We start from the raw sequence: 16,858 nt of genomic DNA on the forward strand, positions 1-16,858 counted from the left end.
CCCTCCTCCGCACCGGACCAGGAATTTTGTTAAAATATGACCCAAATATTGAGTTGGTTAATGCGTAATTATTCTGTTTTAAAGGGGAAAATAATTTTTGCCTTTGTCTTTCCTTCTCTGCTTTTACTGCTTCTCACAGAGCTCGTTCCAGCGTGTGACAGTTTGTATTTTTAACACTGAGGATTCAGCTTATTGAAAGTCTCGTATGCCTCCAGTTCATAAGTGCAACAAATAACAAACAAACAAAAAAAAAAACAATTAAATCTCAAGTGCTTCACTCACCATGTGTTACATTATATTATAGATTTATGAAGCTGCATCCGAGTTTTTTATTGAACATTTACTTTGCTGCAGTCTGCATATTTTCCAAAGCCCGCTTCACTTGCCATGGTAGCTAAATGACTTTCATTCATCTTTTGAAGAAGAAACATGATGGTCCCGAACATTTAAAAACTATGCAGTCGATCAGCAACTTCTTCAACACAACAGAAAAACCAGTCAGCCTCATTAAAATGGAATATTACAAGAGAGTAAAAAAGAAATGGCATTATGTTAAAGAGACAACAAATATAAGACCCTCACATCTTGTTATTTTGTTGTACTACGGAGTCACTTTGTGAGCACCTCACAGAACAGTGAGGGCGACATTCTCATTATTCATATCTCTTTAACAACAAAAAATGCACAGGAGTACAACTTCTCCAGCATCCGTATCCTCTCAGGCACTGGTTGCTAAGTAACAGACGGAGAGATGTATTGAGACAGAATAGTCAATCAATTCTCCTGTGAGGTGTGTGTGTGTGTGTGTGACTGGTGTTTATATCACGCTGCCATGTTGTTTGTGCAGTTTGTCGTACTCTTTGAGTTAAACACTCAGAGATTACGTTTGTGTTTTCACAGCATGAGAAGAGAATTGAAGTGTTTAAAATCTACTTCTGAAGTAGATAATGGATTATAAATTCCAGGATAGTCCAAAACTGGCATGTTAGCCTCACAACACATATCTTCAGTTACATCCAAAGGTCACGGATCATGTTGATTCTCTTCCAGGGGTTTTCTGCTTTTCATTTAGTCAGATCAGTTTGAGACTTCAAAGGAGAGTTATTGTTTACCATATGGTGGAAAAGCAGCTAAGTATCACAAAATCAGAACATTGATAGAACTCTTAATACCAGGTCCAATACGGGAACTTTGGACCTCTTTTGCATGTCCTAGATTGCAAGACAAAAAATATATATACATAAACGTGCATAAAGGAAAACATCTGCTTTTTGTTTAAGTGTTTTGTTGAACTATTGAAATTTCAAACTATGAAATTCATAGACACATTTGGAAAAACACATTTTGTCATTGGAATTAAAAGAAGTTATTGACCATTTTGTCTCACTTGGTTGTAACACTTGGTGAGAACACTGAATAACTTGGGTCTTATTAACTATTTTGATTTATATATATTATATAATTTATGTTACGCCATTTGATAAGTATGTTATGAGTCATGGATGGCCACAGCTGACCCTGAAGTGGGTAAAATATGAGAGAAAAGTCTCTGAAAATATAATCCTGTCATCTCAGCTTTTCAAACTTGAGATTTTGTTAACAAAAAACAAAAACATTGATCTTTTTGTGCCAAAAAAAATATTTAACCCATACAAGAGGGAAATACAAATGCATTGGAAGCACCTTCTCCATGTCTATTAGCCTCAGGTCTCCTCGAACAGGAGGCAGAAATTATGCTGGTTTCATACCCTCCATCGATTTCACCCTCAAACAAAGACAGACGGAGAGAGATGGAATCAGGAAGCAAGGAAAAGAGGAGTGGGAGAAATTAGAGATATATGAAGATGACTAGCCACAACGCTAAATTTTCTTCTTTTATCTACCACATTGCCTGTCCGGCAATTAGGAGGAGTTGGGCATTTCATATTGAGGTCATTTAAAGGTGTTGGGTGTTTACCTTGGTGAGGAAAACACTCATCAAGCTGCCTTTGAGTTCCCCAAATGTGGAGGAAAGCACAGTTTACTGCGCAAATGAGTGTGACACAAAGCAACAGAGCAAGAGACGGAAACAGAAAGCAACAGGGAAGAGGACGACGAGAGGAGGGGGGCAGAGAGAAAGGGAGTTGGGCTGGTGTTAAGGTGATTAGTCTGGTGGGTTGGCGATAGAGAGAGTTGATCAATAACCCATCGATTGCCCATTGCAAGTGTCAGGGGGGTAGTGGGAAAGAGAGAGAGGGTGAGAGATAGGATAGAGAGGGAGTCGGTCCTGGCTTGACTTTTAAAAATCCTTTACTCTGCAGATGACAAATAACTCATTAGACTGCGGGAGAGCTGGAAAATGTGGAAATCCTCCCTGCTGCACACACAACACAAACGCACACACGTCTATTAATATATACACCTGTGCAAATATTTTTTCCGTTTCTACTAAGTGCAGTGGAGACAATTTTTCAACTATGTCTTCGTGGGAAAGAAAAATCATTTCTGTAAGTAGTGTGGAGGAACTATTGAGCTCAATGCAGAGAAGTTACTTAGCAGACCATTACTTCAAAGAATTCCTGTAGGCTGAAATATTCACTGGAGCAAGTCTGACTCAATAGTCACCCTGAAACCTTTTAAAGCATCATCGTGCAGTAAGTCTGTTGGAAATAGGTGACAAATTCAAATACCGACACAAGCAGAAAGGAACAAGTCTGCCTTTTTGCATCTGTTTTTTAAGCAAAAAGTGAGGAAATTAGAAGTTAATATCAGATATTTTTACAATATTGAGAGACGCTGACAAATATTCCATCAGGCCGTTGTACAGTCCTACGTGTGTGTGTGCTACCAAAGAACAGGGTTATGGTGTTTGTCACTCCCTAGTGTGATCTGTGCTATGCAAGTTGGGGTCAAAGGATTCAGAATTACTAAAGGACAGTGATGTAGGGGTGGGTGCATATTGAACAAACTGTTCTTTTTATCATCAGATAAAATTCACCACAGCACAGGATTAAAATGTCCACATTGGAGACAGGGTTTGATGCGGGTACAGTACGTGAGGCTGAATGTGCGCGTCATGAGTCACGGTTGTACCTCACTTATTCTTTGCTGTGGCTTGGAAGTTTGATTTGAGACCAAGATGTATTCTTCTCGCATTGAGGCTCAGTTCTCAAACAGCCATTATCACTGCAGATCCTGCTGACTGCAGGGCTCATTTGGACAAATGAGGAAGGCTTTTGATATTCGAGGGAAGCCATATAAAAGAATGATGGGTAAAACACAGCCACTCATCTTTATCTCAGCCACGCTCTGCTCTCCCATCGTTCATCCTGCTTCCATTTCCTCATTTTCCTCTCATTTCGCTTCCTCCGCCTGCCTCTCTCCTTCTCATGTCCTTGTGCCACTATCCCCCCTCTCAGAGAGCCCTGCCCCCACACAGTCTCTCAAATTAATGTGGAGATATTGACAAGTGATTGGCCTGGGAGGAATAGATCATCGGGAAGGGTGAGGAGAAGAGGGATGAGACCGAGCTAAACTACTCTTCGTGGATAACAGGGTTTACTCATCGTTACCTAACATCTCTCTTGTCCATTAGTACTTTATTGTGACCTACTCACTTACACAGTCTCAAAAGTCATCCATAAGTTGTATTACGTCCTCTATCTTCACCTCTACAGTGTGATTCAGAAAGCAGAAGAGGTGGAAAGTCAGCATGTAGTTGTACAGACACAATCCCACCTTTAAAATATCTACTTGACACCACACACTGCTCTGTGTAAACTGAACGAAGTGCTGCAAACTATCTGCAAAGGGCCACTTGGTCTATATGCCACTTAAAAAGATGAGGGTATGGATAGGGGCAAATTATAGCTTATCGGTGAAATACTTTTACTGTCCTCTAGCTGGAGCTGACCCTCTGACCCTGTATGAGGAGCCTGAGGCCAAAGGTTACCCCTCCACGGGTCAGGGGGCATGTCCATGTACCGGCCAGAGAGGCATTGCCATGGCAACAGCACTGACCAAAGTACGTGGCATGTGGTGATCAGGTGGAGAGGGGTTACTGACAATAGTGCGATGGTACTTGACTTGTTTAAGCAGCCTCTTTATGTGGTGTAAATAAAACAATAAAACTGTGAAATGAGTGGATTCACTCCACTGCTTGAGTTCTGCTTGTACTCTGCTGTCTCTGATGGAAATGTTTACTTTTACTCCATTACATCCATTTACAAGCAGCCTTTAGCTGCTATTTTAAAAATGTGTTGCTAGAAAACCGAACATTGTTTAAGACTGTAACCAGCGACTCCTTACCTTTATCAGTCTGGTGCCTCTAACTGAGGCCCTTTGTCCCATTTCTGGTGTCTTTTCAAAAAAAAAAAAAAAAGAGTCACCGTCTCATGTTTTCTAATGATTTTATTATTATTTTTTTAAATGTCAGAGGCGTATAAAAAAAAAGTATCCAGTTTTTCACACAAAGATAGTAGGAGAAGATTTCACACTGAAGCATGACAGAAATCTGAATAGCACACCTCTTTCCTTTCAAGGTTGTTGCAACAGTCAAGCTTCACCTTGTGACCATTGAGGAAGCCCAGAAGGGGTTTGCACGGTGCACAGCGCTGCACTTACTAACATTTTGCACTCATGAATAATACATTGAATGTAATGCAATGTTTTAACACCGTGGCACTGAATCTTTGTCCAAGTTTTTAGTTGTTCCACAGTTGTTTTTATTCCAGCTTTTACAAATTGGATAGACTTATTGTTGAACTGTGATTAGTGGAAAACATGTCAGTTCTTACATTTACATCTTTACATCTTTTGCACCCTCAACATGGCTGTTTCCAGTTGATGTTTGTACTGCTGGTGCAGGCCAAATATATTTGCTGAGCTGACCGGTTTTTGCCATTATCTGACTAAGCTTAAGAGTTATTTAATTGCCTAATAATATCATATTCATGGTCTTCATCAAAACAGTTGCATTTGTAATTATAGCTTAGCCTCTAATTACATTAAAGGACACTTAGTTTATTGAAATCTGAATGCCATTCAGTGCTGCAGACCTACTAAAATGAGCACTCAGGCAGCTCCTAATCTTCAAATAGATTACTATTTTGATCCTCTTTAAAAGAAGGACAATAAAAAAAAGGAATTAAAGACATATTGTCTTACTGTAAAAACGTATGCTTCAGTACATCCGTCTGACATAAGCCTGTCCAGGAGCTGGTGTCATCGGTGTGAAAGAGGATGACTTTCTGGTGTTGCAGATTTATTGTAGGTACAGCTGCAGCTGCGGGTTCATTTATTTCAGGGACATAAAGAGGTATTTTGAATGCAGTTCTGCAAGCGTAGGACCTCGTTAAATTGTGCTGTTTACAAAATTGGTTATAGAAATACAGTCCGTGCTGCGGATCGTTAGAAACTTTTTTTTTTTTTTCCTAACAATTGGAGGCCACTGGGTTGAAATTCTAAAGCTTTGTGAGATAACGTCTTGCGAAGACTACAATCACTTGTGAATTTTGAAAACCTTTCTGCCCAGTTTCACGGGGATGGGATCGTGGTTTTGGTTATAACAAAAATGGAAGATGCTGCTTCATTTCACGGCAAGTGGCGGCTGTTTCCTCTGCAAACTGGAGGACAAGAAACGGAAAGTGATGTTCTCGTGCTGTAATGTTGGCCACGTGTGGCCATCACATTACAGGCCGGGGGAGATCTGTCACCGTGTTGGTTCCGAGAGCCAGACTCAGCGATCTGACGCTGACTTAAAAGAGCCAAAGGGGAGGGGTCACGTGTCAAGGTTCAACTTCGTTTAGAATTGAACGAGATTTCGATTCAATGATTTCTTTGAGAGCTGCCCGGGTTATTGGCATCTTGTCCGTGACTATGGAAAGTCCCTTTTTCAATGTCCTTATTTTAGAAGTACTGATTTAGGATATTTACAACGCCAAGATCTTTTGCAAAGGAACACAAATTTCTAATCTCTACGTAGAGATTTCAAATTAAATAAGTTTTGCTGTAATAGATTCAGATCACGAATCCACGATGTGAAAACGTAAAACGCTCGTGAAAAAAAAGATAAAACCACCTGAAAATACAAATTAATATTTTGAAGTAAAACGCAGTCTAAATATCCTCACTATAACTGCAGCCATGGAAATAATCCTAAAAACGTTCCCTGCAACATTTCAGAGTGAACGCTTCGTAGCTGGTCGACAACTTAGTTTACTTTGAAGCATCCGTTCCTATTTTTTTTAACTCTAGCGACTCCTTATCTCAGCAAATTGTTAAGTTAACTTTCGGTGGTGGAACAGGCTCTGATTTCGTGCTAGAATGCGATTGTGGGGAAATCGGTGATACAGTGGCCAGCAAATTTGGCCGATCATTATCAAAGTTTCTGTGACTCTGAAATGTCAGTTAAGTAAATGGCAGCCTGATTTCTGAAAGGCACAGAGCTATGATGACACATTCCCTTGATATTTCAATATTTTTTCATCTTTTACAGTTGCAAAATAACAACAAGGAGAAGGGCTTTAGGCGAAAACCTACCAAGTGGTCAGTAACACCTCATTTGACAAGTATCACAGCTTGAATAAGCTTTTGCTGTTTCACTTTGTTACTCATTCTTCCTCAGTACTTCTGTGAGATTCCTGTGCATGCAAATTATACTTATGTCTGGCCTGCTGGGGGCCATGATAAAACACTTGCTGTAGACTAGTCAATTGTGGACATTAAGGCAGGCATCCTTATCTTGTTGTGGAAGTCATACTGTTTTTATCTCCAGCTATTTACAAAATATATGATAATTGCACTTTACTTAATGGAATCCACTCATCTTCTGACAGTGAAATATTCCCATTGCCACTGGTTGTGGAGGCAGAAATAGTCAATCCAATCCCCTACTTAAATTTCAAAGAGGCAATCTTTTTTTTTTCATGGAATTCTGCCCCCCTGATTCTCCAAACATACTTTTGCTCATTGCTGCCAAACAACAGTGCACCACCACTCAAGAGTCTATTAGAGCCTCCTGAAGTCAATCGGGCGTTTTGATTTGCCTTGCCAGCAGTTCTTCGAGCAGTTCTCTTAAACTTTTGTTGGTATTCCAGACCTCAGCTTGACCTCCGCTAATCCTGTTGACTACCATTTCCTGATTATATCATGAACTAAAGAAACACTTGAAAATACAGTTCTGATATTCATTTTCAGGCACCAGAAACAGCAAACCACCAGCAGCAAGATCTAACCCATCAGAAACCCATCACAGCCAGTGCAGTGGCTAGGACTTTGAGCCTATGGATCGCAATTGTTACAAATAAATAGCAGCTTTGGAGCAGATAGAGATGTCTGCAAACAAATAAGGGTAAGAAATCTGCAAACACAAAGTAACAAAATATTACAGAACTAAATTGAGCACAATCTTATCTATGCTTGTAGTTAAATGCACTCGAACAGTTCTTCTTTCTCAGTGGTTTTCTCTCTGTATACTGAAGCTGCCGCAGTTTGAGGGGAAACTTGTACATCCCACTTTGATACAAGCATGCAGTCACTGTGAAGAAGTGAGGAAAGAGTGCCACCTGCTGAAAAGGACATGGCACAGCAGCAGCAGTGTGCAGACAAACCCTTACTACGGCAAAGTATTTTCATTTAGGTGCGTCAGCAAGACATTAATGTTGTTAATGAGGCAGAGGAGCAGTATTAATATTGCTCTGCCTCCTCTCATTAGTCATTAGGCATTAGTTACTGTTATTTGCATTCATTTATGTTTTTGCGTGTTTTTTTACAAGCATATTTTGCTGTTTTTTATGCACTTTTGCACTTTCTTAATAGATATAAATGACATTCAAAATGGGTCGAATAGCAGCCCTTTTTAGGGCTGTAGGTCAGTATGTTATACGGTGAGATAATGATGTGAGTTGTGATGGTTTTGGACTGACATCTTAGTTACTATGCTAAGTGCATTCACAGCTGAAGAAAAAGAGTATTTAAAATGAGTAAACCAGGGAAGCAGAGTAATTTTTCCACATTTTGCTCTGTCATCATCCAAACCGCTTGTCAGTTAGATGTGGCTAATTTGGAGGCTGCAATTTGTGTTCCTGTTAAATGACAATTAAATTAAAAATGTGTCAATGTGATAACTACACATAAAAAAGGTCCCTCTAATATCAAATAAGAGGTCTGCTCATTTTTCATCTCATATTACCACTGGTTATTTTGGTCCCTCTCTCAAGTATTCTTTATCACATAACTTTACCTTTTTGCTTTTAATTTTCAAGCAAATTAAGTTATTAAGTCTGTGCCTGAAATTTGAAATATGTGGTTAAAGCTAAAGTAAAAAACATAAAACCCATTGAAGACTGTAGTAAAAGAGCAGTAAATCTGAATATCTAGACATCTGATGAACGGTAGTTCTGTACGGTTTCTGTAGTAAAAACAAAGACCCGTAACCAGGGCTGCATCAGGTTACTTTAAAATAATTCCAATTAGTCCACTGGATCAAGAATGTAATCTTATCTGAATATGTTTTCATTGTTTCAGAATTAAACACTGAAAATGAGACACCTCTTACAAAAAAGTAAGAACAGACATAAAATGTTTGTTCACAAAATAACTTTTTCCTCCCTTTGGATAATCTTATAGGATTTATAATTCTCTTATATTGGATTTTGTACCCATTTTATCTTTCCAGTAACGAGACTGGAACAAACCTATGGTGCAATATGTGAATTCAACAACATGCAGGATGATGTTCCTTATGTACAATTTTTCCTTGCTGCTGTTCTTCTAATGTAAGAGAAGCAGTCACTCAAAACTTTCATTTTCACTGTAAATAAAAACAAATATAAACATCATTATCAATATGTAACATCCAAAATAAACCTTAGTCAAATCAGCATTAACAAAACTGGCAACTTGAGAGGAGAGTGTTATGTTAATTAGCAATTGAATATATTCTGCTTTTAGAAATGGTCAAATTACACACCCATCATAATTACATGCTGTCTGCATGTGTAGTGAATAGTTTTTATCTATATTGGGAAGACAGATGTGAGCAAATAGTCCTTTACAATCTTAAGTAAATTTCATTACACATTTTTTCAAATGCAACCTGAACATATTAGTTGCTTTCAGTAATCTGAACTCATAGTCCTCCTTACAAGAAAGGGGGGAGGGGGTTGGAAATTAGCAAAAATCCTTACTTTTTTAATACACTAACTTGCATGTTAAAACAACATTTGTGAAGATCCAAAATCCCGTTGACATGTGCTATCCCCAGAGCTCTCGTTTTTTTGTTTGGGAAAAATCGCGAGATTGACACAACAGCTGCAGGTAGAGCATTGTGCTGCTGAGCTCCTCGCGCCGCCTCGCTCCCATCTCTTGCCATTTTTTTCCCACCTGACACCAGTTAGTTTACTTAACAGGACACAGAACTCTAATCTGCCAGATTTGTTCTCAAAAGTGTCACTAAATATCAGCTCATAGTCTATCCAACAGCCAGTTTAGAAGCATTTAAGATAATAGTGGAGGAGCTGGACCTTGATGAACAACAGAAGAAGAGGTTAGAAGCTTTTCTCACTCAGAGGGTCAAGATTGGTGAGTTGGAAGATGATGACCTTTGTCGGATCTGGGAATTGGGTGCAGTCAATGGAGGAATGGTCAACAGGAAGTGCCACAAAACTTCAGGCATAATCATGGCAAGAAAAGTGAGCTGAAAATAGACTTATAATAGTGGTGATGCTGTGGTGACAAAACTAATTACTATTTCTGTTAAAAAAAACAGGTAAAAATATATATATGTATGTATATGTTGAACACATCGGTAATATGCATTCATTGTTATGTTAAACACATGATGTAGTGACAACATTATTTTCCCATTAGCTCATTTGCCTAGAATTTAAACCTGCAAGCTTCAGGTCCTACATGAGTGTAATACACCCCACATTTTAGTACTCTGGAGCTTTTTACAGTGATGGAGAGATCAGCATCTGCATCGCGCACATCGTGAGCGATGTGGAGAGGGTGTTTGTAGCAAGTAGTCTGTCCCACATCTAAACTGAATGTTGTTAATGTCAGTTTCTTTTTGATGTGTTAAAGGTGTACTCTGACGACATAAGCTCTATGAAAAACACTTTAAAGGAACCGCTTTGGTATTATTACACCTGTATTTATACCAGTATTTGTTACAATATTGGGAAAATGTGCTTTGGAGTGCTGTCGTTGTAGCGTTTGTATCCTTAGCTGTTGTATTCTCTCCTGTTTAGGATGACGGATCTCTGGATCAGGGGCTAAAAGAGGCAAAGCAGATCTCTGAAGAGATTCTGGGCAAAGTCCCCATCGCTGTAAGGATGTGGTTATCTGCCTGACATGAGATAGTTAGCAATGGCAACAAAAAAACTATCTGATTTAAGTTGTTTTAGGGCTGGGCAGTATAGCAACTTTTTCATGCATACCAGTATTTTTTCTAAGAACTTAGGCTATCAGACGTTTCCATTCACACGGATGTAATCTGCCGCTTTCTGTGTCCCCCGCCTGTGTGTTTTTCTCTTGGCAGCTTTTCCTCTTGTGTTCTTCTGCAGCACACAGAGCTGCATATGATCATTAACCTCTCATTGTTGCCAATTTAGTGTGTTTTTTGTGATTCAAAAACAGTAACCACCCTTAAGTGTAGCTAAATTCTGTGGAAGGGTGTTGCCAGATGAGCCCCATAAGCATGCACAAGCTTTCTTTCGCATGTGTCACTGCCCAATGAAGCTTCTGCACACTCCTAATTAGGAATACTCTGGACTAAAACTTGTCCTGCTCAGCTGGCAGTGACAATTTAAAGCAAATAGTTGGCGCCCGAATATATTTGGCAAACCACTCAAGTATTATTATGTTTTTATAAACCTTAAATAAGTGAACTCCACTCCAGCTGTGTAATGCTTCCCGAACCCCTCTCTGTCTTTTTTGCATCACACATTACATCAGCCACCGCTTCCTGTTTATTAATACTCCCTCGCCAGATCAAAGTACAATCACAAGAGGAATTCTTCTTGGCTTTCCCTGTCACTAACCAGACTGAGCGACTTTTAGACCTCTTCAAACCCTTTTTAGTTTGTTTTTTTTCGGGTACACCTCACTTCAGTGATTGCAGAAGGAATATCACCACGACCGACGAGAATGTGAGCGAGGGGGGCAAAATTTGACTATACATTAAAAAAAGTTAATGGTTCATGTACAGAGGAAAACAGGAAATAGTTTTAATTTGATTACAGTCTTTGAGTCATTTGAAAGTGCTTGTTACGTGTGGAATTAAAATTAAACATTTCTATATGACAGTGGTAAATATCCTATCTCTCCATTCAGCCTCGAAACACCAAGATATGAATTTATCATCATGTTGCTTTAAGACTAATCAGTTTTATAAAAGCCTAAGCTGTAAAGTTTTTTACTGGTCACATTTTCACTCTTTATGCTATTGAGCTTAGTGTAAACCATGCACCTAATATGCCGGCACACACTATTGACCCAGACATGTTTCCTGCTTGTTTCTGAGTGTTGCTTTCACATTAAGGGTATTGATTTCTTTCATAGTTTTCTCCTTTTTTTCTTACAGGTTTTAAAAGGCCTTGCCTACCTTAGAGAAAAACACCACATCATGCATAGAGGTATCCGAATTATCACCAAGCTGATGATTGACACCATTTGAAAATGCAGAGGTTCGTCCGTAAGTGATGATGTCGAATAGCAAGTCAAAACCTTTTTACCTGCACAGTGGTTCAAGATCAGTCGGTAATGTTCTTGAGCGGTGTTTGGTTGACAGAAGTTGACTTGTTGGGTTTTTCTCCCAGATGTGAAGCCCTCAAACATACTGGTGAATTCACGGGGTGAGATCAAGTTCTGTGACTTTGGTGTGAGTGGGCAGCTCACAGACTCTATGGCCAATTCCTTTGTTGGGAGTAGATCTTTCATGTCGATATGTTGATATTCTCTGATTTGTATCTCAAATGTATAAGTTTTGATCATCCACAATACCCTGTTGACTGGATGACTAAATTGACTAACGGTATGTTGTGCTATATATGTGCAGTGCGTTTATTTGCTTTAATGTCAGGTATGATCTCATCCACACAAGTTTGACTCAAGCCCAGTACTTGAGTCTATCACGTCAAACTGTTAAAGGTTCCGATGTGTTTATTTGATTACTTTTCCACGTGTTGTTTGCTGGTTAGCCTGAGAGACTGCAGGAAACCCACCATTATGTGCAATCAGATGTGTGGAGTATGTGTGTGTTCCTTGCAGAGCTGTCAGTCAGACGCTACTCCATCCCCCCTCCTGATGCGAAAAAGCCCGGGGCCATATTTGGATGACCAAACTCAAACCACTCGGTAGACCTGTCAGTGGTAAACATAATGGAGACATAAGGAAAGTGATTAAGATAGCTTTTTAAAACTCAAATTGGCACATTTTTATGCCAGCCGCTTCAGACGGCTCCACTTGATAATCAGCTTTGATGCCAGTGAGTTTCACACCCTCGTTTTCTAACCTAACCTAACCTGTCCTGTGACTCAGTGAGTTTACTGTTGTATTTTTCTATGGTATTGACCAGTGATTTTCAGGATTTTGTGACAGAGTGGGGAGGTGGCGTTTCGAACTGAAAATATTACTCGCAAAAATGACATGTTCTGGCAAAAAAATTACATTTCTTCTAGTGTTTTAACTCTCAGATGTCATCATAATCAAATCTAATGCCACCATTCTAACCTGAGAGCTCTCCCTAAACAATCCTTCCTCTTGTATTGTTTCCATAGTCTCATTAAAAATTCTGCAGACTTCAACATGCTGTAAGTGTCCTCACATTTTCTTTTTAGGCCCATTATCTTTGCACCACATGTGACAGACAGTAACATGTGAAATACGGTAAGGTCTGTATGTATTTAGACGTGGGCACAATTGTTGTTAATTTGGCTTTTTATTAAAACTAATAAATGCCATATTTATGTAAAGATTATGAGTTTAAACTGCAAACTCACCTTAATTTGAAGGTATTTATGTCCAATTGAAGAAAGGGTTTGGCCCCTTGATTCCACCACGTTGCCCTGTATTCTGGCGGCAGTGTGGCTTTTGTTCCTCCCCTCGTGTTGCTTATTCACAATGAGACCTCATTCGAGCATTTTGCATACAACTGTTCGCATTAAGTCACATAGAATCAAGTATTTTTTCTTGTATTCAGTAACTTGGTGACTCATCGACTCTGAGCAGTTAATGTCTTGCCTGCAGTAGACGGTGGTCATCACATTCACAGTTTGTTGAATAAGGGAAGAATGTTTTAGGGCGACCCCAGAGGAGGGATCATCGCTACTCGGACAATCTCCAGTTGAAAAAAACGTAGAGGCAAAGGACATAACTTTTGGATACAAAAGTGTAAAAATCCAAAATTTGGTGTTTGCTGGAATCGCTATTAAAATTGAAATGTTTGTGGTTTTTAGACGGTGAGGAATTCATTCTTCTCATAGCTCTACGTTGTGAATTGCTTTTGCCTTTAGTTTACCAATAAGGATTTTTTTCTGATTCTCTAAACTCTGACACAGTCTACTGCTGGTAAGACATTGACTCTGTCAGTATGTTAGAATATGGGGAAGCCGCCGCCTACAAACCATACTCTGAGATACCGTAAACTCCTTGTTTGGAACATACCTCCCTAGAAGGAATGTTGCTTTTTATAATGTTGGTACAGGCTTATGGTTAAAATCAACAATATAAAAAGAGTGTGTGTAAAATGTATCTTGACATGTTAACAAATTTGACAAATTTAACAAATTTGAAATGTCTTGAGGTGAAGCACAGTGTTCTAACCATTATAAAATTACCCTCATGTCAAATTCTAATAAAAGATAGTTAAGTACAACATTTCTTTTGTATATTTGGGGTCTTTTGGAATAGCCTAAAACAGGATCAGATTATTCTGTTACTCCTTTGTCTGTTCTTTTTTTTTGTGCTTCCTGTGACACCTTTCTTTTAAAGACATATCTCACGTTGTCCAAAGCTTTGTGTTTTTAAAATAACGATAAATGGCTTGAATGAATTTCAACTTGTGTGTATGACGGTTTCATTTTCTAGATTATTAACATCTCACCAAAAGGGGGCAGCAGAAGAGGATATTTATCACTGAGGAACTCCGGTACAAGCACTAACTGAAGTGGGCTGCGTTACCAAACTGGTAATTATAAAACATGTGTTGGGCTCAACCTGGAAAAGAAAATACCTGATATTCAAAGAACTTAAGCTCAGTACACCGCACTTCTAAAATAGATCATTCTACTTTCTAAAAAAGAGTTCAATGAGAAGCTGCACAGCTCAAATGTGGAGCAATAACATGTCTTCTCTTGAAAGTCTGTCGAATCCAGGTTTGGGGATTAGGGGCCTTGAGCTCAGAGAATGACAAAGTGTTGCAGTATGTGGTGTGGTTATGTCTGAGCAATGTTGATGGGAGGGGGAGAGCTGCAGCAGAAACAGGCAAAAGTCTGCAGTCATTAATATGCAAACATGCAAATGAGAGGATAATTAAGATTGGGCTTGTCAGTGGCTCTTTGATTGCTAATGAATTCCAATCTGCAAGAAAGGGGGAGGGGGTGATGAGCCAAAAATTAGGGAAAAGAGCTGGATATTATTGTGCTTTCCTCGTTTTCTTACAATGACAAGTAGAAATGTGTGAGCAGTCCGTGGAATCCCTATGGAACCAGAGAAATGTCAATTTGATTATTACAGAAATGTGAAACACTGTTGCTGTTTGTAAAAAAACAAAACAAACAAACAAACAAAAAACTATGCGATGCCACCCAACACCAGCAAATGCCTCAGCATATTAGGATGGGAGTTTGTACAGGTGGAGAGATGCTCAGAGATGGTGGGGGATGTACACAGGAAGCACGATGTGTTTCACTGTTTTTTATTTTTTTGTTGTTGTTTTTTTTCTTTTTCTTTCTTTGCAAACGAACTTGCAGTTCACACACGAGCACACACTGCTGTTATTGCTGTTTCAGTGGTCCCTGGACACTTCTACGTCTTCCTCTTTGGCATGTGAAGTGGCAGTATGTATACATGAAATAAAAACAAATTGCATGTGAAGAATGAAGTAAAACAGCTGCTACTGGGGCTATGATGTTTTTTTTTATATTTCACTGGGCTCAAAACTAGCGGCTTCTATATCAAAGTGTGTGGTACCCCATGAAATGAACATCAAAAATGAAAAGGGTGATGTCTTCATTGGACATGACAAGCAGAAAACCACGGCACCACTTTTTTTTTTACTGAGTCTTAAAAGGCAGTGTGTAAGATTAATTTTTTTTACCCAATGAGTTCCTAAGTACCTGTACAAGAAGCTGATCCCAGGCCTGTTCGGTTTGCTCCGTGACAAGTATCGGAGTGTGTTGGGGGGTGGGGTGGGGGTTGGGGGGGACTGTATTTTGAACAGGAAACAGGAAACCAGAAGTCATAACAGGATGCCCCAGGTTTTGACACTGTACCTGATGCGTGGGTGGCTGCTTGGGGTAACCCATTTACAAAGCCTGAGAGCTTGTGTCTAGAAGACAAAAGGCCCCAGAAAAGAGTGGGTGGTGAGGAGAGTACGCACTCTGGGGTTAGGAAAATGGAGTTCCACTCTAAGTATAGCTGCTTCTTCCTTTTTTTTTTTCTGTCTTGCACCGTGCAATACAGCCTTGATGTTGTTTTACCCCAGTCTCATTTGTCCTACTTTTAAAAAAGGCAGCAGTGATATGATCGCTTCCATGCGAATATATGCGCCACCTTTCCCCAGGTGTACTGTCGGAGCTTCATACTGAATCTGTGACATGAAAGTACTTTTGTCATAATGAGGTTGATGTGCTCACACCGACTGAACGCTCTTTACCACATTGCTCTTTACCAACTCCTGAGCTGTCAGAGCCTTTTTCATTAAAGCAAGTGTCTTTAACAGTGCGGTTCTTACATTTGCAGGCAAACAAAGATTGCTTGTTCTTTGCATGTTAAAAGTCAGAATTTATATACAAAGCCTGATGATCCTTTTGCTCAATCACATGATAACCAGATCCGCTCTACCCTCTCTGTTAATCAGATGCAGATGTTTGCTGTGGTGACATGTGTGCATGCGCATTTTTTTAAACCACAAAGTGGATGGCAGAGTTTTCTCGTAAAGGCCCGCACAGATGTTACTTTGGTTGTTTTCCTCCAAACCGGTTGCAGATTTCTCAAGAAATAAAAGCCAAAATTAACTTGAAAATTGTCTGCATAACCTCAAATATCAAATTTGTGCAATACACTAACATGGCTTGTTTTCTTTTGCCCTTTTTTTTCCTTCTTTTTTTTTCACAATGGCTTATGCTATATGCTCTTGGTTTCAATTTGACAAATGTAAACAGCGTCATCATTACTTTGTTACGACTTTGTTTCTCCTCAGCATTTGCTATGATGAAACTGGTGGACAGCTCAGACAACATTTAGGAAAATATTGCAGTATTTGATGATGACAGGATGACCTGAATCCATGTCGATGGTTAATACTGACTTTAAAATATACCTTATAGGGCACCATGACTTCTTCTTCTTCTTGCGTATATGCATTTTTTTTAACGCTACTGATTTAATGCTAAAATATTTTACAGAGTTGCAAATGGGTAAAGACATTTCGTTGTTTTTTTTTTATGTTGTAAAACTAAACATGGACTCCTGTAAGCCTCGTAATTTATACAGGAATTGATGTATTGTAAGACATGAGAGATAAGGAGAAACTCGTAATATTCTTATGTTGTTTGGCTTGACCGAGCACCCCCCCCCCCTCCTTTTTTTTTCTATCCATACTTGAACATTTTTGCAGCCCAGGCAGTTCGAGAATAAATTAAAATGCTACAAA

At 39.2% G+C, this 16,858-nt stretch overlaps 1 protein-coding gene across 1 annotated transcript; it reads left to right on the forward strand.

Annotated features, from left to right (window-relative positions):
• The first annotated feature begins 3,247 nt into the window (after positions 1–3,247).
• map2k2b (mitogen-activated protein kinase kinase 2b) lies at positions 3,248–12,320 on the forward strand. Its single transcript, XM_072362974.1, is given in 12 exon segments — positions 3,248–3,251; positions 3,575–3,685; positions 3,882–4,003; positions 7,461–7,604; positions 9,444–9,671; positions 9,850–9,874; positions 9,877–9,916; positions 9,918–9,972; positions 10,233–10,310; positions 11,567–11,618; positions 11,802–11,925; positions 12,182–12,320. Coding segments are annotated over 12 exon segments (1,122 nt in total).
• Positions 12,321–16,858: the final 4,538 nt, after the last annotated feature.

This window comes from Leuresthes tenuis, unplaced genomic scaffold (genome assembly GCF_036924035.1).
Source record: "Leuresthes tenuis unplaced genomic scaffold, fLeuTen1.0.hap1 SCAF_14, whole genome shotgun sequence".
Classification (NCBI taxonomy): domain Eukaryota; kingdom Metazoa; phylum Chordata; class Actinopteri; order Atheriniformes; family Atherinopsidae; genus Leuresthes; species Leuresthes tenuis.